Source organism: Labrus mixtus, chromosome 19, assembly GCF_963584025.1.
Source record: "Labrus mixtus chromosome 19, fLabMix1.1, whole genome shotgun sequence".
NCBI lineage: Eukaryota > Metazoa > Chordata > Actinopteri > Labriformes > Labridae > Labrus > Labrus mixtus.
The window spans coordinates 20,740,698-20,767,984 of NC_083630.1; the positions used below are offsets into that span (position 1 = coordinate 20,740,698).

A 27,287-nucleotide genomic window follows, 5' to 3' on the forward strand; every position below is an offset into this window, starting at 1 on the left:
TTTAGCAGCGCAGGAAGTCAATTCTATATAAGGGATCTGTGGCCAACGCCTCAAACCCTAATGAGCATGTGCAGATAGAGTTCTCACCACGGTATGGGGGAGGGGGGGACGAGGGGGGGGGGGGGGGTTGGACCAATCAGGAGCTGGGGTGTCATTATCATCAGCACCTCTGTCTCTTCAAAGAAATTATTGATGCATCCTGACAAAAACACTGATGTGTTTTTACAGGCGGCAGCGTCATTATCATCATCAGATTAATCAATTGTAATCAGTGTGTGTGTGTGTGTGTGTGTGTGTGTGTGTGTGTGTGTAACTTTGTCCTGGTCGACTGACTGTCTGATCCGATAAATGTTTCAAGCAGAGCACCATGCTGTTTTAAACAGGACATTAGACCCACACTCTTATATGTTACGTGTGCTTTACACCACCGACAAGGGGGTCTGCAGCCTTTAATGGTCACACAGTAAAACAAACTGGCTCTAGTTTGTGATTTTATTAAATGAGCTCTGTTCATCACAGGGAGGCCTGTTCCTTTCTGTCCTGTAGGGAGGGATGGAGGGAGGGAGGGAGGGAGGGAGGGAGGGAGGGAGGGATGGGAGTAGAGGAGGAGGAGGAACAGTTAGGAGAGCCTGGGTGAAGTTAGAGTTACTACAGTTAGACAGATAGCAGCACAGAGAGAGACAGACAGGCAGGGAATGTGAATAAAGTCTGTGTGTTTGTGTGCAAAAGACACATGAGGACTTAGCAGAAATGAGGGCAAAGGAATGATTAGATTTTTAAATTTTCTGAAGATATAATAATATATATTTTTTAAATTTAATTTCTCCATTATTTTTCAGATTTTTCAAGCAGTTTTGTTTGCTTTTGGTGTGTTTTCCTCAGCGCTTCCACTTCAGAAAGTAAAAGAGTGTGGGTGAGTGTGTGTTTATATGTGTGTGTGATATAGTAAACCATGGAGCTGGAGCGTTTAGGTGGCGGTGGGGTTAAACCCGAGAGGGACAACAGTCGTCTCTACAGGATAGCACTGGCCATGTGTGTGTGTCTCTGTGCTGCTCTGCTGCTTGCACTCATACTGGGTAAGTCCACCACCAAACACACACACACTTTTTTTTTTCTAAACCGGCATTATAATTTGTAAGGAATTCAGTGGAAATGTATCACAGTGAACATAATGCATGCTGAACTCAGATTATAGTACATGCAGACTGTAAATAACACACAGGAGCACTCTGTTGGGAGCAAAGGTCTTCGTGGAGGGATCGTGGGTAACTTGTGTCAAACTATTTTTGGTTCATATAGGGTTTCAAACACACCCACGTGAACATGCAGAACCTCAAACTCCACCAGAACGCACTGTGGGAGTCAAACTGAACTCTGGGAAAGGAGGAAAGAATGTGTATGTTGACACTTTGTGGGTATTATTTCCAGCAGAATGTGAAATTAATTAGGAAGGAATTGTTTAGAGGACTAATGGGTTGGGTGTGTGTATTTCTTTATTTATAGGAGTCTTAATTAGCACTGACATTTTAAAATACCCACATGGATGTGTCATGGTTGGATGGAGCTGCAAATTACATTGTTCGGCTAAAAACAGGCACAAATACATACAGTTAAATAAAAAAATTATAAAGAAAATGAAAGTTTAACAGTAGTTTTACTTGAACTTTGGAAAGGTTGGACACATTTATTTGTATAACACTGTTCTACATCAACGTCATGTGACAGGAATAGAGGCTTTAAGACAAGATATGAATGGAACAAGACAATATAAAACGTAAACAATATGGAAAATATATTATTTTTTACAGAATCTAACCAAACGTTAAGTTTCTGACTTTCAGGGAGAACACTGAATTGTCCATATTACACCATCTAAACGGAGCTCATAAAAACTTTCCCTCAATTTCTTGAAGTTGCTGTCCATTAGCTGAAGCCGATTCTACAGCTTTGCATTTTGAAAATCAATGAACTTGTTGGCAAGTATTGCACGTCAGAGCAACTTTTATGCATGTTTCTGCTGCCATTTAAACCGATTCTTCAAAATGCAGACAGAAAGAGCCTTTGTTTTTAATAAGTGGAAAAGCTTGGTGTTCATGTTATTTCCAGTCCTCATGCTGATTGACTTCTGCCTTTAGCTTTGTTTTTAATGAACAGACATGAGAGTGGTGTCAATCTTCTCATCAGACGTTCTGTGTAAACGTTGGTATATTCCTGTAAGGGCCGGCCTTTCTGTCAGATGTTTCAGTAGTTTCAGTCGCGTGTAGTTGTGAGAATGGTTGCAGTCGGGAGGGGTTCATATGTTGTGGGGGGGGGGGTTAGGGTAAGTATTGTTTCGCTGTTATTGAGGGGAGCGGACATTCTTGTGGTGGCATTGAAGTGTAATTATGTCATGTGGCAATGTATGCATTACCACACACCCACTCTAATGAAAACCCTCCTCTAGTCTCCAGCCATGCGAGCGACCAGACACAGCAATGCCAAGTGTTTATTTATGTCGTTTTTTTCTTTACATCTCAACAAGATTAAAGAGTGTTTTTTTTAAATGAGTGATTGTACATGCACGTCTTTGGCCCGTTTTGTGTCTCAGTAATGAACGTGATGTCGGTGTAAGCAGTGACACTTGAGTCTCAGACATCTGTTCATCTGTTTAACCCCCCAGTGTGTGTGATTCTGACGGAGCAGTCGGGGAGGGTTGTTGAGGTTGTTTTAGGCCAAGTGGGTCGCGCAGGGTTGAAGTTGTGAGTGTGTGCGTTCATGCCAAGAGTGGGCACAAACTCAAGGAGCCCTCACGAGCGAGCTCTAACTAGACAACATGACCAGTCAGCCTCCGAGGTCAGACATTGTGGCGCAGCTCTGTGACGCTCCACTCATGCGTTTACAATAGGGATTTGGTTTCTAAATCCGTCGTCATGGGCTTGTTCTGGCTCTGTTCGCCCTCAGAGCCACATCACATAACTGTGGTTACTGCCAAGAGGTTTTCGAGCAGCAGGCGTTCATTCACCTTCAGGAAAGGAAGCGAATGGGTAAACCTGTGGTCACACTACGAGTAACATCAACAATGAGGGGCTCTATTTTGTCTTCTTGAGGCTTTCTGAGTGCCTTTTTTTAGACGTGTGTGAAGTAATTACTGTTGACAGTGAAGTCGAGTTTAAAAGCTGATGTGTATTTTGGGAAGCACTGTATAAATAAATATTATAGGGAGGTATAAAGTGAAATCACACTGCTAAAAGCTGCATGGTGCTTGTAGGTGGTGTTTTTCCATAGTGCTGGCAGGCATAAGGTTAAAAACTGAATCCACTAACTGTTTACTCTGCCTGACGGCTCTCCAGCTGTATCAACTGCACTTTGGTCTGTATTTGTTCCATTTTGATAAAAAAGTGAATTTTTGGAATCTTCCACTTCTCTCTGATAACACATATCTTTTTGAGATATATGAAGGGAGGTCTAAGTCAAACTTTCAGTCCTCTGGGCTACTTATACTGAAACAACATTTCTTGTTTTGCAATCTTTTTACAAGATTGACATTTAAAATACTGTTGTCATCTGTGATGTTTATTTTCCAATAAATATACTTTACCAATGCACTACTAGAAGCATGACTTGCTGGTTACTAAACGGCTTGAAAAAAAAAAGTACACTGGTAACAGCAGCATTGCACTCTCAAGTTAACCTTCTCAATTGTTTTGGAGAATGGAGTTCTTGATCAAATGATTAAGAAAATGTACTTTAAAATGAGGTTCGTTGTTTTGGTATTTTCACAAAGTTTTGCCGGTAATTTATAGTTTTTACTGGAACAGTTGGCTAACTTGTCACAGAGATCAGAATGGCAGAGAAAGAAGGAAACATTAGCCATCGTTTCCTTATCATGAAGTTTCCCTGGTGTCTCTCTTTATAATGTTAATGACTGCTCAAAACTAATTATATGCCTACATTGCTCAATGGCCACTCAAAAACAACAAGCTCACCTGACTGTTTAACCCTTTTTCTTTTCATTCAGTCTCTCAAAGATCAAATCAGCAGGAGTTTTGTTTGACCCCAGAATGCATCGAAGCAGGTGAGACATACTGACAAACAATTGATGTCCAAAATTCTCAAAGCGTCCACTATTTTGTGTTTGGTAACAAAGTTATGCATTGTGGTGAATTTAGTTTAGTGATCTGATTCTGAAAAGTTATAATTTACGATCCCTGTGACTCCCTTTTCCTTCTCCTTGTAGCGGGGTCTGTTCTGAGTAAAATGGATCAGTCTGTTGACCCCTGTGAGGACTTTTATGCTTTCTCCTGTGGAGGGTGGTTAAAAGAGAACCCGATCCCTGAAGATTCCTCCTCGTATGGCATCTATCCTTGGCTGCGGCAGCATGTGGACATTCGACTCAAAGGTGTGTTTGTCCACAAACTCTCAGATTTGTCTGATTGTTGGTCGTGTCTGTAGTCTTGTGTGATCTTTGTTTTTTTTTGTGTACTGCAGAACAGGTACCTGCTGTAAACCAGTTTTAACTGAATCAGGCCCGTTTAACTGTAACTTTTAATCTTTCCTGTTTCATAAATGAAAATGAGAAGTCATTGTGAAGACAGTAGCTTATCTGTAACAGACATTTTAATACGCTGAATATGTGGGAGTTATCTCTTTTAGAAGATGTATTGGTTTACAAAGGAGTACATCTATAACTTTAGGGTAACATTGTAGGATAACAATTAATGACAACTCAACCACTTGTGTGGAGACCTGTTCGGGTTGTGCTAGGAGCAACATGTTTACCCGTGTGAGCTACAAAAGGGTTTATACAAATTTCTTATTAATTGCAGTAGTACTCCTGAAATACTTTAATTTATAATATTGTACTTGCCCTTTAAAGTAACTCTTACGATGTTAGGATATTATCACTTATTCACTAGGCGAGACTGAACTTGTGTACATAGTAATTTATCAGTATAATTATTTGTTAATTGTTGGAGCTTTGCATAACAAAGATTGTTTTTTTCTTTCAGAGTTATTAGAAGCTCCATCAGAAACTGATGAACTGGAGGCAGTGACCAAGGCTAAGATCGTCTATCGCTCCTGCATGAATGAAAGTGAGTCGGACAACACAAACTGGGTTTTATTTTTATTGATATATATTTGTTACATGGAGACTAAGGCTAACCATTAGGCTAACCACAGAATTTTAACTCTGATCTTCTTCTACTCCTACCTGTAAATGTTAGGCGAGTTCCAAAAATTGGTATTGAGTGCATAAATTGAAATTTATTGCATCATGAGTGTGACTAAAACAACTAATAATACACACACACATACATGTTTATGAGCTCTTGTGGGGACTACTGTTTGAATAATGCCTTATGAAGCCCCTCACCCAGACTCAATCATCCCAAGTACATGCATAAACCCAGCACTCAGACTATCACAGCATCTTAACTTGGATCTAATTTTAATACAAAAACAAAAACCCTTTGACTCAAAATGGCTCATGGGACAACTGTGGTAAAATAAAAAAGAAGTCCCCACTCTCCATGACTATGAACAGGTCCACGATAACACTCTATTGGCACAGGTTATCATTGCCAAGGCACACTAAAGGACAGGGTGACATGACAAGACTAAGATAGGATGACCTTGCCTCGACCTACCTAGCAGGTCCAGATTATTGGACATGCATAAAATAAAGATAAAGGAAAAATAACATTTTAATACAAAGGTAAAAATAACAATAAAGGAAATAATAGAAACAATCAGACACAATGATATACTTAATCTGGGTTTCTTCTTTTTTGTGTTTTCTAACACAGCTATACTGGAGCAGATGGACTCCAAACCTATGCTGAAAACACTCAAGCAGCCCGAGTTTCGATGGCCAGTTGTGGGGGATGGGCTAGGTGGAGATTATCAGTGGTCGGAGAGGCAGTGGAGCCTCCTAAAAACTCTAGCAGAGATGAGGAACCAGCACAGTAAGAGCGTCCTGATCCGTCTTTATGTCTCCCCTGATGACAAAAACTCCTCACACTACGTTATCAAGGTTAGACATCAGTGCTTCACTTACTATGATTTATTCATGCATGATTTTTAGTTTGACATTTCAGAAAATTTGCTGTTTGTCCGACTTAACCAGCAGCTAATACATTTTTTTGGTTTTACACTTTGTGTATTATGTAATAAACAAAAAAAACAATGATGTTCATCAGGCTTCCACTGTTTCTCCACTGGCTTTACTGTATCTTAAACTAAACTTACCAGCAGCTAACAGTTAGTATATATTCTCTATAACCTACAGAGGTGGCAGTGGTTTTAAGGGATTGGCTGATTTATATTAGCATTATCACACTCCACCACTGAGCCTTCTATTATCGTAAAATTGGGATTTAAATTCCCCATTACACAATATATAAACCTTTGAATGTTTGGGATTCAAGTCATATATGATATAATGTGTTAACAATTTGTACGTAAGGCACCAATGTTGACATGAAGGGAATTGCTGATTTGCAGCCTTGGCTGTAAGTCCATTGCTGCAGCAAAAATGACATGTTAAACTAAGAAAACAGAACATACAGTATTAACATTTTCTTTGTGCCTTGACGTAGCTCGATCAGGCATCCTTGTCTCTGCCCTCGAGGGAAGACTACACCACCAACTCCTCCTCTGCACGGGCCGTGAGTTCTGCTTCATCTTTCAACCCTTTTTTTTAACCTGTCATCAAAAAATAAACCCTCTTCCTGCAGTAGCTATTTCCTGATGAATTACAGCAATACAATTCAAAACCACTCGAAATATCAGCAGTGAATATTGGCTTTTATAATCAGCGCGTTTTAATCAGAACAAGAGCTTATTTCCAGACTCAACATTTTAATAAATTATATAATGTCTTGATTCAGAAAAACAATATTAGAAAGGGAAGTTTAATTATTGATTTCTGTGCTTATAGTTTCCTCATTTGGCCCGGACTAAAAAGTGCAGCGATTAGTTTTTCTTAACTGGAAGACTAGTCACTGTTTTGCTTTAGATGCAATTTTACTATTATGATTGCACTTACTTTGGTTAAAGATGGTCATTATAATTTGTCATGAATTATTTTAAAAGCAGGATTTTTATATTTCGATGTTTTAGGCGGAACTCACTTTGAACTTTTCTGTAATTTCAATCATTATGGAAATCTCTCTCTCTCTCTCTCTCCCTCTCTGTCCAGTATCGTGCGGCCCTGCTGAGCTTGATGGTAGATACAGCAGTCATGCTGGGCGCTCCGGAGAAAGCAGCACTGACCCAGATGGAAAAGGCTCTCGCTTTCGAATCAAAACTGGCTCATGTAAAGACGTCATGTCTGATAAATAGGATCTCATTATCTGTATAGAGTTGATGTGATAGGCCTCAATGGAGCTAATTTAGAACCCAGCATTATTAACTGTCATATTTGAAATTGATTCAACAACTTAACCAACAGTATAAATGGAAATAATCCATGTTTAATATTATGTCTGTGTAATATTGCTTTTTTTTTCTGCAGATCTTGATTCCCTATGAAAACCGCACCAGTGAGAACATGTACAACAAATTCACACTCTCTCGCCTGCAGCGAACCATACCACAGGTATTATAATACAGGAAGACAGAATGAATGGCAAAATAATCAGAATAATCTATTCATTTTATTTCCCTTTGTTTATCAAAACTATCACACCTTCTTTACTTTTACTTAGCTTTTTCTTTTTTATAAAGAAACTGACAGTAAAGAATTTAAAGAGCATCATATATCAAGATGCTCAGACCTTTAAACTGCTAAAGATTTAATTAAAGCTTTTTTATCCACATAAATCATTTTTGGGGGACAAAGACTGCAACTTTCTTCTGAAAGATTTAGAATAACTAAATACTTTAGCCATGGTTATAACATTGTCTCAATGAAAGTTTTGGCATAAAAACAGGAAAATAAATCTGCAAACTAGTTTTTTTCGAATAAACGTGTTCTTCTTTGTCATTAAGGGATTTCTTCGACATATGCACACTTGTCCCCTCTTTCCATAGTTAGACTGGTTGGGTTTTGTTAAATCTGTGGTGGAGTCTAAAACCGAACCGGTTCGATCCATCTCCTCCTCTGAGCCTGTCATCGTCCGGGCTCCACAGTACTTTAAGGAACTCGTCAAGCTCTTAAACTCCACAGATCCCAGGTATGCACTCACACAGACACACTCATGCACGAACAGCTAGATAGAGAACACACGCAGACTGATGAGCACACACACTGGGGCCTGAGGGCTCCTGTCTCTCATTATCAGTATATTATAGTGTATAATGAGATTACATGTAGGCATTTAATTAATGGCCCTCCTCTCTCTCTCTCTCTCTCCCCCTCTCTCTCACTCTGCCCCTCTCCAGGACTGTAGCTAACTATGTGCAGTGGAGGACAGTATTTTCCAGGATCACCACTCTGAGCCGACGTTTCCTTTACAGATACCTGGACTATGCTCGGGTTGGTACATGAAGAATGTTCCAAAAATCTATGTCCACATTCGGCGAGTCTGAAGTGTTTAGATAAACTGAAGAATGTGATGTAATGGGTCAAAGACAAAACAAGGCTCCTTAAAAGCCTTAAATCAGGTAAAATATGCAGTATTAAAAGGCTTAGACTAGAGCTGCTCCGTTAGTATTTGACACTTTGCAGAAACATGGTTTGTATATGTTTGCAAAGTTTTGAATTTGGTTTGAGTTATGATGTGAAATTCAACTGTATACAGAAAACGGTACAAAACATGTGACAGAATAATGAAACAGAAATTATTCACATAATTAAGAAGCGCTTCCCAGACTTTCTGGCGCCATCTGCGACTCACATCTAAGTGATGATTCGGACGTTAAATAAAACAGTGAAAGTCATCGTGTTCTGAAGGGAGTAACACTGTCATCTTGCATCTTTGTCCCCTCCACCAGGTAACCACAGGCACCACTTCCCTCACCCCGCGCTGGGACAAATGTGTTAACTACGTTGAGAACTCACTTGTTTATGCCACCGGGCGCCTTTTTGTCAACACACACTTCCAAGAGGACAAGAAGCACATGGTGGGTTTGTGTTCTACACATTATACAGTGTCCCAAAGTGGGGGATCAGGGGGTTAACATGTTTCATTTGCATATGTTTAAGTGTGTAACAGATGTGTGTTGATTATATTTTGCCTCTGAGTCACATAGAGATGTCAGACATGTAATGTTGTTTCTTATGCGTCAGGTTGTTTGTTTATGTGGCAATGACAGTATGCAATTTTTCTCGATGATTTATATGTATGTCGTCTGGAATTTACATCACATTTAATCCTCCGTCAGCTTCTAATTAATTAACGTGTGTGTGTGTGTTTGTGTGTTTGTGTGTGTGTGTGTGTGTTTGTCAGATGGAGGAGTTGATTGGGGGCGTTCGTTGGGCGTTCATTGACATGCTGAAGAAGGAGAACACCTGGATGGATTCACCAACAAAGGAGAGAGCCATAGACAAGGTAAGAACAGCTGGAAGCACCGCGTCAGTCTGAACAGTGAATTAGACGAGAACATTTCAAAAACTACCTCATCGTTTTTCCATCTCTCACTAATTTTTAAAATACATCAAATCATTTACAAATTATGTTGTGTGAAATGTTATACTCTGTAAAAAGTTTAGCATTGAATATCTAAAAACAGCTGAAATGTATGAAGCATTTTTGTTGCGTTGTGAAATGAAGTTATCCAAAACGGACGAGTACATGACTGGTTTGTTTTTAACCCAATGTTTACGTTTTGCTGCTCCGCCTTTATGTCTTATTTCCTGTCAACTTAAGATTGTATTGTCAGGTCCAAATGCTTTTAATTGGGCCTTGGGGGCAGTTCTATTAAAGCGCCTTTCACAATGTGTGAGGGAGATCACACTGGTCACTTTACTGAGTGTGGGGAGATAATCATCTCAGTGCAGTGTCAGGTGTGTGTGTGTGTGTGTGTGACTGATTGGCCCAGATTTGGCTCAGGTGTGTTAAGTTTATATTCCCTCGAGTGGCAGCAATCTGTGTTGATTCATTATCTCATCATCAGCGATAGTGAGCTGTTCTTTGTGTCTTGTGGCTTTTAGAAGTGTGTGATTCTTCATAAGCACCTCTTGACTTGTTTATTATTTCCAGCAGCTCTACAAGAATAGTTTATTGGTTCTCCTTATCTCAAGGCTATTTAGAAAAGCGAGCCTATTTGTTTGGCTGGTAACTATTTTGGTTAAATATTTCCTTCCAATTCAATCGCTTGAGATGTTTGTGGTTATCCCTCTGGGGATAACTTGAAGATACGCACTACCCCACATCCTTACACAATGATAAGAATGTCTTGCGGCCCAAACAATGACTTATTTGATTCCATACTATTGATCAACTCGTAATAATCATTTAACTTTCTGTGGTTTCTGCTTCATCATAAGTCATTACACATTCTAAGACCTTGGTTTAACACATAAGTGCTCGGCTGTCTTTCATCCCACTGTTTGTGTTGTGAGACTCTTTTCTCTCGATGGAGTGATTTTCTCCTTGGACCAAACCGCCGCTCTTTCAACAACTTACGCACAATGTCACTACTGAAAACATTTAAAAAGATAATCCCACTAAGGGTTTTGCTACTATGTGCTGGAAATTTCTGTTAACAATGCAAAAGAAAGGATCATGAGTCAATCAATGTCTTAGTTTAGTTTAATTCTTCTTGCAAGTAGAAGGAACAAAGCTTCAGAGTGTCAATACAGTCTGAAGGAAAGCTCCAAGTAATCACAATATGTTTGGGTTTATATACACATGCTTCACAGAAAAACCTTCATGCCTACATAAGGATTGCAGATACAGGCGCAGTCAAATATCAAATACATTTTGTCATACATTTCAACACGTCGCACAACAGTAATGTCAAGGAAACTTCAAGTCTGAGTATCTTTGATATTTAGCTATTTGTGAGAAACCTTCATCCTCGGGTAAACATACAAAACAAGAATATTACGTATTAACTTATTGTAGCGTTTCTCAAGCGAGCTGTAAGTAAAATGTGTCCTCGACAGTAAACTGAATTTTTCCATTACAACTACCACAAGTATGTTAGACATGCACAGTTAAAAAGTCGAAGAATTTAGTCTCTTAAATGTTCCTCCTGGTTCTTAATTTCTCATGTCATAAGGCTAATGTAAAAAAAACATTACACACTCTTCAATGCCTTCTCAATTTTTAATTTTTTTTTATCATTTAATGTTTTCACTTCATCTCATTCTGCCGTCTGCTTCTTTCAAGGCTCATGCGGTTCTTGCTAAAGTTGGCTATCCTGAGTTCATACTGAACGACACCTACCTCAATGAAGACTTAAAGCAGGTTTGTATAGCGCTGCTTTACAACAGTGGTTATCAACCGGTCGAGCCTCAGGACCCGCGACCAACTCCTTCATGAAATATTGAGACCCAAATGTATTTTTTCAATCAATCAGGTTTTATTTACTTCATTGTTGTTTTGAAGGTTTTTATTAATTCTGATCTTAGACCAGCGAGAGAGTGTGGGGGCTGTTTCTAACCCAGGAGTCTTGGAAATTACTTGTCAAAGGAATTTACATAATGGAAAAGATAACTTTCAAAATAAGACTGCAAAATGCAAAAATTCCTTGACAGATGGTTTCCATGGCAACACGTGATGGAGGATGTTTAGATACAGGTTGGCAAGGGACAATGTGGTGATATCTTAATTTAAGAAAATATATATGGGGACGTATGTAAACATTATTTTGGTTGCAAAAACTGAAAGTAAATCATGGTTATGTCGTTGGTGATGTGTGTGTCACTTTTTTGTTTTGGTCTGTTTTGTTTTGGGTTTTGTGTGTGTGGGTTTTTTTTTATGTGGGTTGCTTGTTTTTTTGTTGTTATATTTTTCAAAAAAATAAATGAAAAAATGTTTTAAACAGTGCTGTAAGTAACACAATGTGTTTGCGTTTGTGTATGTTCCAGCTAGAGTTCAATGAGAAGGACTACTACGGGAATGTGATTCAGACGTTGAAGTTCATCGCCCAGTCGGATCTCGCCTGGCTCAGAAAACGTGTCCCACGAACAGAGTGAGTAGAACATGATATCCCCCCCGACATGCCGAGCGACTTTCTCCATTTCACTTTTTGACATAACGTGTGTTTTTGTGTTTGCTGCAGGTGGTTTACTAACCCGACAACTGTGAACGCCTTCTACAGCTCCTCCACCAACCAAATCAGTAAGACACAAAGTCGGAGAGATTACCGAGGCTCAAGTTTTTCATTTAATCATTCAGACGTTTTTTTTGATTTCTGAAGTATTCAGACAGGATGACGCTACACTGCACCTCAGTGATTTCAATTAAGTATCCGCCTATGATACATTTTCAGGGGTTTATTCTTCCCCTAAGAAGGCTGAGTTGGCAGTTCAGTGTCAGAAATGATTAAGAATTTGCATAAAAAAATAACTAACACTGACGAGAAGAGTGCTCTCTAAAACTGTGGATATGTGATCAGGCTTTTAATAGTTTCCCCAAAAGAGAGAGCAGAAAATGACTCAGCCTGAAATACAAACTAAAGCCTTTGAAAAACTTACCTGACCTTCAGCAGTAAATAATTTCTGCTCGGACACGGCTGAAGACACACCAACAAAAACCTATTTTGATTTTCTCTTTAAGGATTCCCAGCTGGAGAGCTTCAAAAACCTTTCTTTTGGGGAGGAGAGTATCCAAGGTGAGATTAAAGAAATGTGACACGCTCTGCTAACAGACCAAAGAAATGCCACCTCATGCTTATACCCGGGAGCAAGGTGAAGCTCTGAAATTATTATTCTGACATAAACCTCCTGAAAGAAAACCACAGAGAAGAAGAAAAGTAAGGGTAAGGTCAGTGGATAAACACTGTAATTTAATAAGCTACCTTACAATCCACAGTACATCAAGTTTAAGTATAGTACACACAGTCCTGCTGTATAAAGCATGTTTTTTATATATTCATATTCAGCACTTTAGAGTAGTGATGCTTGAGAGTTGGAGGACTCAGATTGTGAAAATATAACTTCAACGTCATCAAAATACATTTAAGTTATTTTAAAGCAAACGTTTTTGAAGTGAAAGGTCAGACTCATCTCTTGATGTCACCATACTGTGCGTTTACTAAAACAATTAAAGGGACATTCATATTATATTATATTTATATACTGTATAAAAATGGAGCGTGATTTGATAATGGTTTCTCAGGGAGGGGAAAACAAAGTGTATCCTATAGTATGGTATTATACGGTATCATATCGTATCAATCTTTCTATAAAGTGTAGCCCCATTTCTTAGCAAATGTTGTCACTTTACAAAAACTGGAGAGCTAGACTGTACAATGGCCATCGTATCGTATCGCATGGTATGGTATAGCATTGTATTGTATCAGTCTCAATCTATCAATCTTAATCATATAGCCCCAATTAATATCAAATTAAATTAGCCCCCAATTATATGGAGTTAGATCAGTTTTTCCATATACAGACAATCACAGAAACTATTTGTGCTGGTCAGATTAAAGATTGTCTGATAGCTAGGCTAATCGCTGTATGCGCAGATGCAACGCTGAAGTGATCACATTAAGTCATACCCTTGAATCTACGCTACTGTGATTGGCTGAATAGGAAGTTGACCTCTGATTGGCTACAGACATTTCCCTGCTGAAAAAAATGCGTTTTTGAATCTAACCACGGCAGGGGAGTCTCAAAAATCCCACACACAAATGCAGTGAGGTTGACAAATGACAGACAGTTTGTAAATGCAGACTGAACAGTTTATACATTTGTGGAATTCTATTACATATATACAAAACTATAAATATTTGTGTGTGAATCAGAAATACATTTGTGAATCCTTCTGTGTGCATTTGTGAATATTGAGACTGATCTAACTCCACATATCGTAGCATATCGTTTAGTATCGCATTGTAGGGTATCATATCGTCTCTTTACCTTTATCCCCTTGTTTTCTGTTTGCAGATCTCTAAGTTATGGAGCCATCGGGGTGATTGTTGGACACGAGCTAACACACGGCTTTGACAATAACGGTAAACACACCACATTTAAAAACATCCAAAATAACATCATAGATTTCTAACTCAGAGTATAATGGGATTTTGTTTCTTTCTGTGAACAGGTCGAAAGTACGATAAAAACGGCAACCTTGACCAGTGGTGGAGCAACTCCTCCGTCACAGCCTTCAATGACAAGAGCCAGTGCATGATCGACCAGTATAACAGCTACCACTGGGAGGAGGCAGGCCTTAATGTAAGAGTGTTTTTAGATGTGCAAAGTTAGATCAAAAAAGTCTCCTGAGACATGCAAAACACTGAGAGAAAGAAAAAAAGTGTTCTTTGACAGCACCAGTTTGGCACGTTACAGGATTTTTTTTTTAGTTTTATTCGATAATAAAGGACAAAGAGCAAAGATGCTATGATCCCAGACTAACTCACTTTCAAATGTAACTTTGTTAAATTCTGTGAAGGAACATTGTGGATGTTTTGTTCTGCAGGTGCGAGGAAAGAGGACTCTGGCAGAAAACATAGCAGATAATGGAGGACTACGAGAGGCTTTTAGGGTATGATCTGTTTTCTCTTCAATTATCTGTCTCCTCCTCAACATTACCCCCACCAAACAATAGTTTCTCTTTGTCTCGGCAAACTGGAGGAGGTAAAAGCTTTTTAATATTACCAGGTATTTGCATAATTATGGGTGTAACTCACAATAAATCATTTGGGAATCATTTGTTTTTATGTGTTCCAGTAAGTCATGCCAGTAAAGGCAGCATGAATACTAAATCTCTGGTACTGTCTGTGTTTGTAATAGCTGCACTTTGCTGCACCTGTACAGTTTCTCACCAACCTGTATTCAGCTTCTCAGAATGTCCTCGTGTGTGAACAGATTCTTTTTCAAGATGTTATGTTCAGAAGTCCGGGTGGAAAAAAAAAAAAAAAAAAAACTCGTCTTCATGTTTGTGTGCAGGCGTACAGGCGGTGGGTGGATGAGAGCAGAGGTGGTGTGGAGGAGCCTCAGCTACCAGGAGTCGGACTGAACAACAACCAACTGTTCTTCCTGAGCTACGCACATGTAAAAATACACACACAGATACACACACACACACATTAACACACAGACAAACTATTTCTGCTGCTCTATCAGTGTTAGAACCAGTAAGAGCATTTCTTTCACATGTGTGTATACTGGATACTTTGTTAACATGGCTTACTTTTCAGGTTAAGGTTTTAAACTGGTAAAAGGTGAAGTTCGGGTAAAGGATGGAGGTTTGGAAATTGTTAAAAGGAAGAAATGAATTGTTACAGAGGACCTACGATGAGGCTGACAGTGGCTGTGTTTGCCTGCAGCCAATTTATTTTATTTTGAATTGTTTTTTAATGAAATGCTTTATATGTGATTTTTCACACTTTAAATGTAGAAATCAAGTATATCCTCTGAAAATAACTCTGTGAGTCATGACTGTCTACAATGGGTGTAACACCCGAGTCCCACTGTCTGTGATGTTTTCAGAGTTTTCAGAGTCCTATCTTCACTTTGTTTACATCGCCTGGACGGCCGGCTGACTCCTCCCCTCGTGTATAAAAGTTGTTTAATTGAGGGACTAGAGAAAAGAAGAATAACATACTGTACTCACTGCTTAACTGTGTTTCTAGATCACGCTCATTTCAGGTAAATTTACATGCAGTGTGAAGATACGAGCATCATAAAGATCGCTAGCATTAGCATGCTAACACAACAATGCAGCGCGAGTTGTTTTGGTTTCATGCTGGTGCTCAAGGGCGACATCTGCTGGATCAAAGAATCACATATAAAGCCTTTAAGTGTTTTGTTTATTAATGTCTTGTGAAGGAGGGGCAGATTATAGAAGATTAGTCTTCTATTGGCTCCTTTTCATTCAAATTTGAGATTTTGTGTTTGTTTTTAATTTTATTGTTTGTTTGAATGAAATAAATTGACAAATAAAGTATAAAATAAAAGTTAGGTTAGAACTTCTAGACTACATTTACTGAATTATATATAATGTGCAAGTTTTCATATTATTGCAAGAAAGAGTAGAAAAAAATGGCTTTATTTAAAATAAAATAAACAACTTGTAGTCCGTTGTTCATTGTAATGTTTTGGTGATAAAGCAGGAAAACGGGATCATAGGTTGAACCATCCCTCTAATGTACTGTGTGCTCTGCAGGTGAGATGTAACTCATACCGACCAGAAGCAGCCAGGGATCAGATCCAGAGTGGAGCTCACAGCCCTCCAAAGTACAGGTGAGCACAAATACACACACACACACACTGTGATGAACAAACACACACACTGTGATGAACAAACACACACACCCCCCACAGCCTGACCTTTACCATCCCTGTTGCCTGGCAGAGTCATCGGAGCGATGAGTAACTATGAAGAGTTTCGGAAAACGTTCAGCTGTCCGGATTCGTCGATGATGAACCGTGGCGCACAGTCCTGCCGGGTGTGGTGACCTCGGCTTTACCCTGAACCCGGGCCTGAGCCGTCCGCAGCAGGACGCTCGTTAAAGGGGCTGATAGTGATGCTGGAGTCGGCCGACATAGTTTACATGATGTGAGAACAATGACGCCGAGATGTTCTCAAGAAAAAAAATACACCCCCAATGTATAAACGTGATCGTATACAGGTGGGAACTTTTAAAGATGGCAAGTGTTTTAAAAAGGACCGTTGTTTACTTTTACTGCAACAAATCTGTAACTTTTTCCACTGCACATGTTTCAGCTACTGCATAAATTATGACTGAAGCCAATTGTTGAGGACCATAATTTATGGATGATAGGAGTGTTGTAAAAAAGTGAGTTTATAAAGCTACAACTTTCTTAGGAAATAAAAAAAATGTAAATATTAAACTAAAAATGCAATGACCAGATTCTTTCTTACTACTGGAACCTAGGATACAAACGTGTAGTGTTGTAGTTAAGACCACACTGAGACCAAGACAAGACCAAGACCATGGCAGTGCAAGACAGTGACAAGACCAAGCCCATAAATCATCAATCAATCAATCAATCAATTTTTATTTGTATAGCGTCAACTCATAACAAGTGTTATCTCGAGACACTTTACAAAAAGCAGGTAAAAGACCTTACTTATTGCTATGTTACAAAGATCCGGCCTATCCATCATGAGCACTTTAGCAAAGCAGCAAAAGTTACAGTGGTAAGAAAAAACTGCCTTATTAAAAGGCAGAAATCTTCGGCTGGATCCCCGGCTCATGACGAAACAGCCTTCACAGGCCTAGACTGCGCCGGGCTTGGAAAGGGATAGGGGGAGAGATGGGATAAGATGCAGGAAGAGGGATAGGGAGCAAGGGGGTGGGGGGAGGCAAGCCGTCCATCAACAATCCGGTGGGGAGGGGGGGTTGGTCTGGCAGGCCGTCAACCAACGGGCCGTAAATATCACTGTAAAGTCATCATCTTGTCTGTAGGGGGCGTGTCACTCATTTAGACTGTAACAGCGGGAAGGTTGCAGCTGTAACCGGGGGGAAAAAAAATCAAACTGCAACTGAATTCAAGTTATTTGTTGTTTACAAACAAGGTATCACAGTGATGACATGGAGAAAAAAAGACCAGGTAAAAAGTATTTCGATTCTGAGACGAGACCTTCAAAAAGTGGTCTCGAGACCGCTCTGTTTGTTTGAGTTCTACAACGCTACCAATGTGAGGGAAACTGTTGAAAGGAGAAATGTCTCATCTTTTGAAGAATACTCAAAACCAAAAACTAAATTGTTTCTGCACAATTTTAATATAAAAAGAAAAAAAAAAAGAAAAAACTTTTTTTATCTTGCATTTTGTAATTTTGTACAATAACCTTGAAATGCTTGCATACATGGATGAGGTTTACTTATGTAAGATGTGTTTGTCCCACTATGTGTCAGTTTTGATCTTGGGTTAGACATTCATATTTATCGAGCTGCAGGTCAGCCAGAGGCAAATGTACTCGCTGAATTACAAGCACTCAAAAAGTACAGTACAAGAGGCACTCTCTCCATTTGTCTTCCTGTCGCCTTCACTGAGCTGCTCCGTTGAGGTGAACGCTCACGTCAGCGTGTTTGGAGTCTTTGATGTCGCTCTGGAGTGAAGGCAGTTATTTTTTTTTATTATTTTTTTTACACTGCAGATTTCATGAGTAAGTGAAAGAAGGTCAAAACAAGGAGTAGGATTCAGTAAGTTTCAAAGGCGCTGCATCAAAAAAATCAAGGCAAGAATCAAAAAAAGTATTAAGAGCTTCGAGCAGCTTTGATTGCCAAAGCAACGTTTCGATCACACAGATCTTTTTTTAGGAATTATGAAGAAGATCTGTGAGATCGAAACTTTTGAAATTATAAATATGAATCTATTTAAATGGAAAGCTACAAACAACACTGTGGAGCCTGCCTCTGTTGGCTGCGGACCCAGAACAACATTGTGCCAATGTTTAGCGTTGCTCCATCCTGCCCTTGCCTAGAGCCAGTAATCAGTAATGTTACCGGAATTTGCACAAAGATGACTCTGCTAGCGTCTACACCTCGTTGTGGGGACAACTTTTTAGTGTACGATGGATTCATTCATGATTTCACAACTGTAGCCCACTGTCGAAGTTACATAGTGCTTTAAACAAACAACTGGAGTGATCAGTGGACATGGGATAGATGCTTCTCTCCTTGTTGAAGGTTGTTGTACTATTAGATCAACTTAGAAACTACTATTTCAAGGGGTAAAATATACATATTGTTGGTTTGAAGCAAGAGGCAGAGCAGAGGAAACAGAGTGAAAAGGGTAAAAGCAAATTAAATCAAATGGTCTTTTTGGAGGAAACCCAAGAAGGCTGAAATATTTATAAAAAAGAAAAAAAAAAGGGGGGAACAATGAGATGTATAAACAAATAAGGACTATAATGTATGATGTGTATAATGTGATTGTGTCTCACTGTGTTGCTGTTTTTCTGGTTGTGCATCTGTCTTTGGGTTCCTACAGAGCTGTGAGACATTACGCTTTTTACTTTGCCTTTTAACTTTTGGGTGATTGATAAAATGATTTCTGTGGGAGCGAAGCGGAGCGAGGTGTCAGATAGAGAGAGGAGGGCGCTGATGGATGGACCACAAAAACACCTAAAGAGATCGGGGAGGGCACCTGAAAGCATGTCTGATTATCGATTTTACTTCCAGCCTGCTGTTACGCGCATCATATCTCATTCATTTCTGTCAGCAGTTCCCATGGCAACTTCTCTTGTGTTCTTACAGGAGGCTCTTGAACCTATCACTGTGTGCATGTGTGTGTGTGTGTCTCTTACACAGCCAGGCAGGGGGTAACATTAATGACTTGTATCTGTGGAAACACCAGCAGGAGTCTCATCAATACGCACCAATTACAAGCCAGTGCCACAGTCTATAATAGTATTGTGTGTACTATTTGTGTGTGTGTGTGTGTGTGTGTGTGTGTGTGTGTGTGTGTGTGTTTGGGCGGATTAAGAGACAAAGAGAGGGACTGAGATGGATGATAATGACCTGGGATTCTTCTTTTACTGGATGTGTAAGCATCATCATGCATCAGGCTCCTGGCAGCCGTTCTTACACTCAGATGTTCGTTATAATGGCGACAGATTTGATCGCTGCTGCTGCTGCTGCTGCACACATTCAATAGACGAAACAACTGTTGCACACTTTCTTTCACTTGTTTGCTCGCTCCAGGTCTCCAGGTAATGTCTTATTTTAGTAGATCAGAAGTTTGTAAACACACATTATATAATTGCCACAGCTAAATGCCTTCAAGCTTAATCTAAAATAGTAAGAAAAAAAATTGTATGATGTCATGAAGTGGCCTTTTTTTTTTTAAGAGCTCCAGATACAAATCAATTTAAAAGATGCTGTCATGTAATACAGTTTATTCATGTTTGCTCTTGTTGTACTAAACACAGGGTACAATCCAAAACGATACACAGTCCACTTCCAAGGACAACAATCATAACACGATGCAGAGATTCCCCAATATTTGATTTTTTTATTTTTGATTTTTTTTCCTTTTATTCGTGAAATGACAAAACGGGCACACAGAGGCACACAGAGAGAAAAAAGAAATGAAAAAAAAAAAAAAAAAAAAAAAAACTGGGGGGAAAAACAAACAAGCAAAGAAAAAAGAAAAAAGGGGGGGCAGAAAAAATAAGTAAATAAATACAAACATAAAACTGAAGTTTATATTAATGCAGGTAATTCCCCAATATTTGATATTCTGCAAGACAATGGCTTCATCCCCTAACTTCTTGTCAAAACTGTCCAAAATATATATTTTCCATAGCTGGTGTTTCATTACATGTTTCTCGTCATATGGTGCCTCTGCACATGTGATGTTGTAAAATAATCATGATAACGTCTAGTTATCCTGTGCACACAAGGCAGTATCTCGCTACCAAGACTAAACATCTATCACAGTCAGTCGAACACAATGGGAGCCAATCCTTCAGCCCACGGTTAGCAATTAGGATGATGTACTGCACGGCATTAGAGGCTCGAAGGTTCATACGATTTCTCTACATCTTCTTTTTTTTAATGGTGTGTTTGTATTGTCTTTTTGAAACCGTGGGCAGAACTAGTAATATCGTATTTCAGTGTTGGTGGTGGTAAAGTTACTTGAATTGCTCGTGTTATTTCACTGGATTATTCAGAAAACACTTTCAAATGTTGTTGTGTTTTTAAACCGAATTCAACTCATATTTACAACATCACCAACACTATATACAAGATTCTGTTTCAATATGGGAAACGCTTTTAAAGGTCACATATTATGCAAAATACACATCATCCATGTTTTCGAACACTAATATGTGTCTCTAGTCTGTCTACAAAACCTCCCAATTATGAGATAAGTCCATCCTCTTCCTCTCTTGCCTGCTCCACTTTTCATGTGTTTTTGTGTGCTCAAACTGGAAGTTTGGTGATTTTCCCTTTATGACATCACAAAGGGCTGTAACCCCTCTCCCAGGTGGGTGACACTCCCACGGCTAGGTGTTTGTTTTCCCCTCTGAGTCTGCCTTCTCACTAAACAATATGACATGGTGCAAGTAAGCCTAACCATATCCCCTTCCAGAGAGGGGCGTGGTTGAACACAACTCATTTACATATTTAAAGGTACAGACACAGAAACAGCCTGTTCTGAGCAGGGCTGAAATAGAGGGGTTTATAGGCAAGATCAAATACAGGATCAGAGTGGATTTAGAACAAGAAACTTCACAGATATGTTTAAGGTAGCTCTGAGTCTTATTTAAACTGGTTGAAAAGGAGGATAATATGTCACCTTTAATTAATAATACCAAGTCGTATTCCATTTGCTTAAAACCCAGCAGGTCTGTCAAATCAAGCTACAAGTGAAGAGTAGATTGATGTCTGTATGTACAATCAGCAGCTATTTATGTCGGCTAAAACATGGACCAATGCTTCAGAAATAATAATAAAAAAAAAAAAAAAAAAAAGGCATTTGCAGTTTTCATCTAAACATCCTCGTATAGTGGAAGTGATGGCAAAATGAATGCAACAGTACATGTTTAAAAACACATAAAACCGCTGTATCTGTAAGACTTTCTGTGGAAAATCAACTCCTAACATGCTCTGCTTTCCAGTCCTGCAGTTCTGCTTCTCTCCATTAGAGGGAGCTAAAACACACCTGCAAGGCTTTTTTCAGGTGGTGTGCAGATTAAAGACGGGCCCTGGTTATCACACAGATTAAATTAAGCTTTCGGAGGGGTGAAAATGGCTCTTCTCAGACTCTCAGATATCACACTCTGACCTGTTAGCAAATCAGGTTTTCCTGGTCCTGCCCGACACTCCCAGTTTTCTTTATGAATCTCAGCCGCCTCACTCTTTATCTATTTCTGCAGTTGTGTGCATGAAAGAGAATCAGAGTGGGCATGTGATGCGTTTCTTTTTTATCTGCATCCGTCTGCATCCGTCTTCTCCGTATCTGGCCTGTAACTGTAATCCAATCTGCGGGTCGCTAAGAGGCCATGACGCTGACTTCACTGTATTTCTCATCTCGTGCCCCTCCCTGTGACCTCCCTCTTACAGCATCCTTCCTTGCCCTCTGAGCTAATGTCCAAATGACATTTAGAAAATTATGAATGCCGCCGGCGACCAGGAGGATGCAGATATACACAGGAAGAAATAGCAGGGAAATAGAGATGGATTCATGGAAGGATAGGTGAAGAAGGACATGCAGAGATTAGAAAGTGTGACACTGAACAGACTCAATTATATGAATTATGAATTTTCTGAACAGACGAGACTGCTTCTATAGATAGACTTGTAATGATAATATCCGGAAACTGGAAAGTAACATGCAAAAATTGTGCAGACATAAAGATATATGATATATGATGTATGAAAATCAGGCGATGTTAATAAATTAATTCAGTTTTCTGGACTGCATCAGCACTTTCATGATATACATATATATATAGTATCAGTCAAATGTTTGAACAAACCTGATTGAAATGCATGTTAATATCTCAAATACACTTTGATCTAAAGGCTTATGCTTAAATATTTGAAATGTGTTTCTTATAGAAATAGAAATAGTGAAGTTGATGCGTATGTACAATAATGAAATGTTTTATTTTTATTTTATTTGTGTCTACTATTATTCTTAAATGTAGAAAATAGTACAATTAAAAAAAACCTTCTATTAGTAGGTGTGCCCTAGATACAGTTTACAGTAGCTATATTATAAGAATATAGTATACTAGGATGACTAATAAGCAGCCAGTATGCTACTAATTAGCATGCTAGTAACTAGTTAATGGTGGTTATTGTGACCTTCATTTAAAGTGTCACCATTTTTTTCTGTTATAGCTTTAAAACTCAAAGTAACAGGAATATTTGAATCCATGTAAACATAGCTAGTGTTGTGTTTGTTCTCTAATCGAGGGTGGCCAACTGGTGCAAGGGTTCGGCAAAGGATGAAAAGATTTACAGTAAGAGAAATGCGCAGGACGTTCAGAAACGCAGCAAATTCCAAAGCAAAAACTGAAACATGCTGCAAATGAAACAAACATTCTGTTAAAAGCTAAAGTAACAACTGCATTAACATAAATGTGCTGCACACACATAAAAGATACAAAGTCAAATACACACAAACATTCAGAAAACAACAGCGAATTTACAGATGCTGCAAATCCAGCCGTTCAACAGAAGTGCTCCAGGCCTGTAGGGGGCGCTCTGTGGGACAGTTTTTGATGGGAGCGAGTGAGGAAGACCAGGCACTGAAAGTTTTGTTTGGGTGGGAAAGTTGCATCCTTGATTGACAGAGAGCAACGTTATCATTACAGCATCAAGGAGATTTAAAGATAGTCCGGCCTGGATTTTGAGGCAGCGCTAGCCCAGTGAGGGGTTCTGTATAGCTTGCATAGCTGCAGCTTGATGCCTGGAGCTAGCGTCCTTTGCAGAGTGCTTGCAACTGTCGGCCACGGTGCTAATCGCCCAAAAATGCTATTGATAATCCAATCCAAAACTTTCAACAGGTAGAAAAAAAAGCTCAGTGGAAAAGTATGCCTCCTCGCCACATTGTAGATTCTGAGAGGTGAAAATGGCTCTCCTCAGACTCTCAGATATCACACTCTGACCTTTAAGCAGATCAGGTTTTCCTAGTCCTGCCTAGTCCTAGTCCCAGTTTTCTTTTTCAAGCTTGTAGGATGTAAATATATTCAGACCGTTTTGATGGACAGTACTGAGTAAAAGATGTAGCTCTTTTATTGTATAAATTGTTCAATATTATGTAAAAGTGTCGGTATGACACAAGGTGTAGTGAGTGATTGGTGAATGCCATTCATTTGCATTCTAAAACAACTTTAACAGGCTTTTAGACCCCCATCAGCCATCACTTTATCACTCCTCTGGCTGGAGTGTACAGCAGCAGACAGCTTCTCTGACTCAGCTGCTTTAACACCTACACTGGTTCAAACCTGAAGAGCTGCCAATCAAGCACCAGTAAAGTGCTTTTCAGAAAGTTGGCAGCACTTTGATTATTTAAATGTATGTAAAAGCGACGTATTCAATTAGAAAATGTAATGGATTCAATTTTTTTAGATATCTGGAGAGGCATTTTCAGAGTAAGAAACCAAGTTTTCATTGCTGCTATAAAGTTTTCACCCTAGAAGACGGTGGATCTGCTGCATGCCAACCCACCTCCATATATACTCGCCAACACCGTGGATATGGGTAAATAAATAATACACAAGGAGGAGGAATAGAAAATGAAAGGACAGACTCTTTATTAATGGATGACCTCCACCAAAACAGATGGATTGGGGGATGGGAGGAGGAGTGTCCGGTATGGAGGGGTCTTACACATGAATTTCTGTGTCCGTGTAACTCTCTTAAATTATGGAGGAAAGCTGGACATACGGGAGAGAGAATCCAAAATACGGCATCATGCAGACTGACAGCCTGTCCAAAGTCGTGTGACGTGTCGTTTTCTCTCCGCTGCCCATGCTATGTGTGTGCGTTCGTGTGTGTGTGTGTGTGTGTGTGTGTGTGCATGTTTTCAAGTGTATAAGTGTATTTGTTAACAGCAGTTTAAACCTCTGGAGGGTTCCCCCCCCCCCCCCTTATTTGCCCTCCTTCCACTTTCTGAAGGTGCAGAAAATAGCCTAGCACGCTTTCAGAGGACTCCATTTATTCTCACCCACTTCCTCTTTCCATCCCACATACACACTCTTAAAAACACACTCTCTATTCCGATTCCTATAAATCCTGTAGCGACACTAATTAGTACTTTTGTTATCAGAAACCGCCCCGAGCCCCCTATATCTCTGAAGCCCTTCATTTTCTCCCCTGCTCTTCCTTCCTCCTCTGGGAGATACTCACTCATTCATTCCTTAGCTGCTCGCCTCTCTCTGGACTACTAATGGGGATTAAAGGCTAATTGAGGCTTAATTGAATAATGGATTAGGACATGCATAGAAAAATGTGCACAGATGTTTTTCTTTCGTTTTTTCTTTTTTTATCAGACTTTTTTTTGGAGGAAACACTTGTCATAGGGGCATTGTTTTTCTCTAATTAAGTGCGGGGTCGAATGTTCTCTTTGTTGAAGCAGATGTGGATCGAGTGTTTCTTAAACTTCAGTGGATGTTACGAGAATTACGTTCTTCCAAGCCATACCTTCAGAAGTATTTCCTGGATTTAATGTGTAGTTTTATGGTTAATTGCAAATTAAGTACTTTATCAATTTCTTGTACATTTGCCTTCTTCAGAGACACGGCTGGTCAACAGGCAAGGCAGGCAATCAATCAATCAATCAATCAATCAATCAATCAATATTTGTATTGCGCCAATTCATAGAAAATGTTATCCCAAGACACTTCACAAAAAGAGTACATCTACCTTACTCTTTGTAATGAGTAGGGTGGGGGGCCATGAGGGCTGACAAACAAACTTAAAACTACTAGTATTTAAAAAATTGCAAACAAGCATTTGAACACTGAAAACTACGAGCTGCCTGTTGCAACACAGCCTGAATGGTGGATTTCAACATAAGTCCCACCTCTGCAAGGCAAGTATCCAATCATTGTAAAGGATGTTGGGGTGGCACCTTGGGTGGCCAATGGGGGCCCATGCCACCCCTGGCCACCCCTCTGGACACACCCCTGTCTATAACGTAATGGTAATGGACGCTGGTTGGAGGCGCCCTCTGTGAGTTTTTTGCTCAGCGCCCCAAAGGACTCTAGACTCACCACTGATAGTGTTCTGCTTTCAAATACGTTTATGATATTTAGTTTATTTGGGGGAATTTGTGTCAGACCTGCAGCAATTCATCGATAAGTTGTTCCGCAGAGCAAAGAGCATTTAAGCTTCTCACAGAGTAATGAAACTAGAACAAAACAACACATTCATTTTCTCTAATGCCTTTATCTTGTGGATATTTTTAGCGGTTACAAATGTATTTTGTTTCAGTGCCAGCAGCTGCCCCATCCATTACATTTTGTATTTAAGATAGACCTTTCAAAGCCATGATTAAAATCCAGGACGAATGTCTGCTTGGATTGAGAATTTGTTGGTCAAAGGTCACTGTGAGCACACAAAACGTCGCAGAATTCATACGCTAATAAATACAATGCGTCAGTTTGGATGAAATGATGAAGTGGCGATATTTTTGCACCTATACGATAAAAGGTCAAGTACACAGTGACACACGATAACAGAAGGTGGGGAGATTGCTGCCATAAATCACATTTAATTTTTTTCCTGAATAAGTGACGAGTATCCTGGGTGCTTACTAATGAATGAATGTTAGGATCTTGAGTGCTGCGGTGTTGTGAAGCATCTTCATTTCTTCGCAGCCACACACTATATGTGAAGCACTGTGTACCATCATGGCTATAATAACTTTTATGTTGAGCATTATCATTATCGCGGTTTTATTTATACTTAAAGATTCACAAAACTACAGCTTGTCTTTGCAGGAGGCATACATCATTTGACAATGACTACAGGTTGTTGGACATACAGGGAAAACAGCATGGCGCAGAGATGTCTTTTTAATGAGCAATTACTAAAAATCAGTTCGGAAAGAAAACAATAGTTCAGGAGCCAATTTAAAAAAAAAAATCATTTTAGACCCATGTAGGCCAAAACAAAATGCTTAGAGTTAAGGATATTTTCTTTTTCATGATTCCATTGCATGCTGTGAGGAGAAAGTAACCACATTTTTTGTTGATGTCAAAAGAAGCCTTTAAGATTTGATATCTTGGGAGAGTGGGGAGCATTAGTTGGTCCCATGCAGACACACCAAATGCTGTTTGAGAGCGAGAGAGGGAGACAGACGGGCGATCAGACAGACGGAAAGGGCAGGGGAGAGTGTGATATCTGTCTGTCTGCATATTTACTTTCCATCTTTCCCTCTCTCCTCCCTCCCTCCCTCCCTCCCTCCCTCGCCTGCTTTTATGCCACCATGTCAAACACCTCCACACCATCAGCAGATTGGGAGTCAGCAGGTGTGTGTGCATGTGTGTGTGTGTGTGTGTGTGTGTGTGTGTGTGGATGGACAAGTTGTGTGTTTTGGGGGGGATGGGTGGCATCACCGTTGCCATGGGAACCAGTCCGTGTAAAAAAAAGAAAGTAATTTGTCTGGTTTCCATAGCAATTGGCTACAAAACAGGGATGTTTCATAAAATCTACAATACGGATAAGAACACTTTCTACTTTATATAAATGAATCGTCAAAATGTCCAAAAATGAAACGTGACCTCATCCTCCTATCAACAGGTGTTTAACGGTCT

General features: G+C 39.5%; 1 protein-coding gene across 1 annotated transcript; it reads left to right on the plus strand.

The window, feature by feature from the left end:
* Positions 1–645: 645 nt before the first annotated feature.
* Positions 646–16,912, plus strand: phex (phosphate regulating endopeptidase homolog, X-linked). The gene is made up of 22 exons (XM_061064264.1): positions 646–1,076; positions 3,998–4,054; positions 4,217–4,378; positions 4,989–5,072; positions 5,787–6,013; positions 6,579–6,647; positions 7,181–7,297; positions 7,496–7,579; positions 8,014–8,156; positions 8,365–8,458; positions 8,917–9,045; positions 9,372–9,473; positions 11,259–11,336; positions 11,960–12,063; positions 12,154–12,212; positions 12,651–12,705; positions 13,985–14,052; positions 14,142–14,272; positions 14,517–14,582; positions 14,987–15,091; positions 16,206–16,282; positions 16,395–16,912. Exons 1-22 carry the CDS (start codon positions 953–955, stop codon positions 16,495–16,497), a joined length of 2,238 nt encoding a protein of 745 aa, XP_060920247.1. The 5' UTR covers positions 646–952; the 3' UTR covers positions 16,498–16,912.
* The last annotated feature ends 10,375 nt before the right edge of the window (positions 16,913–27,287 follow it).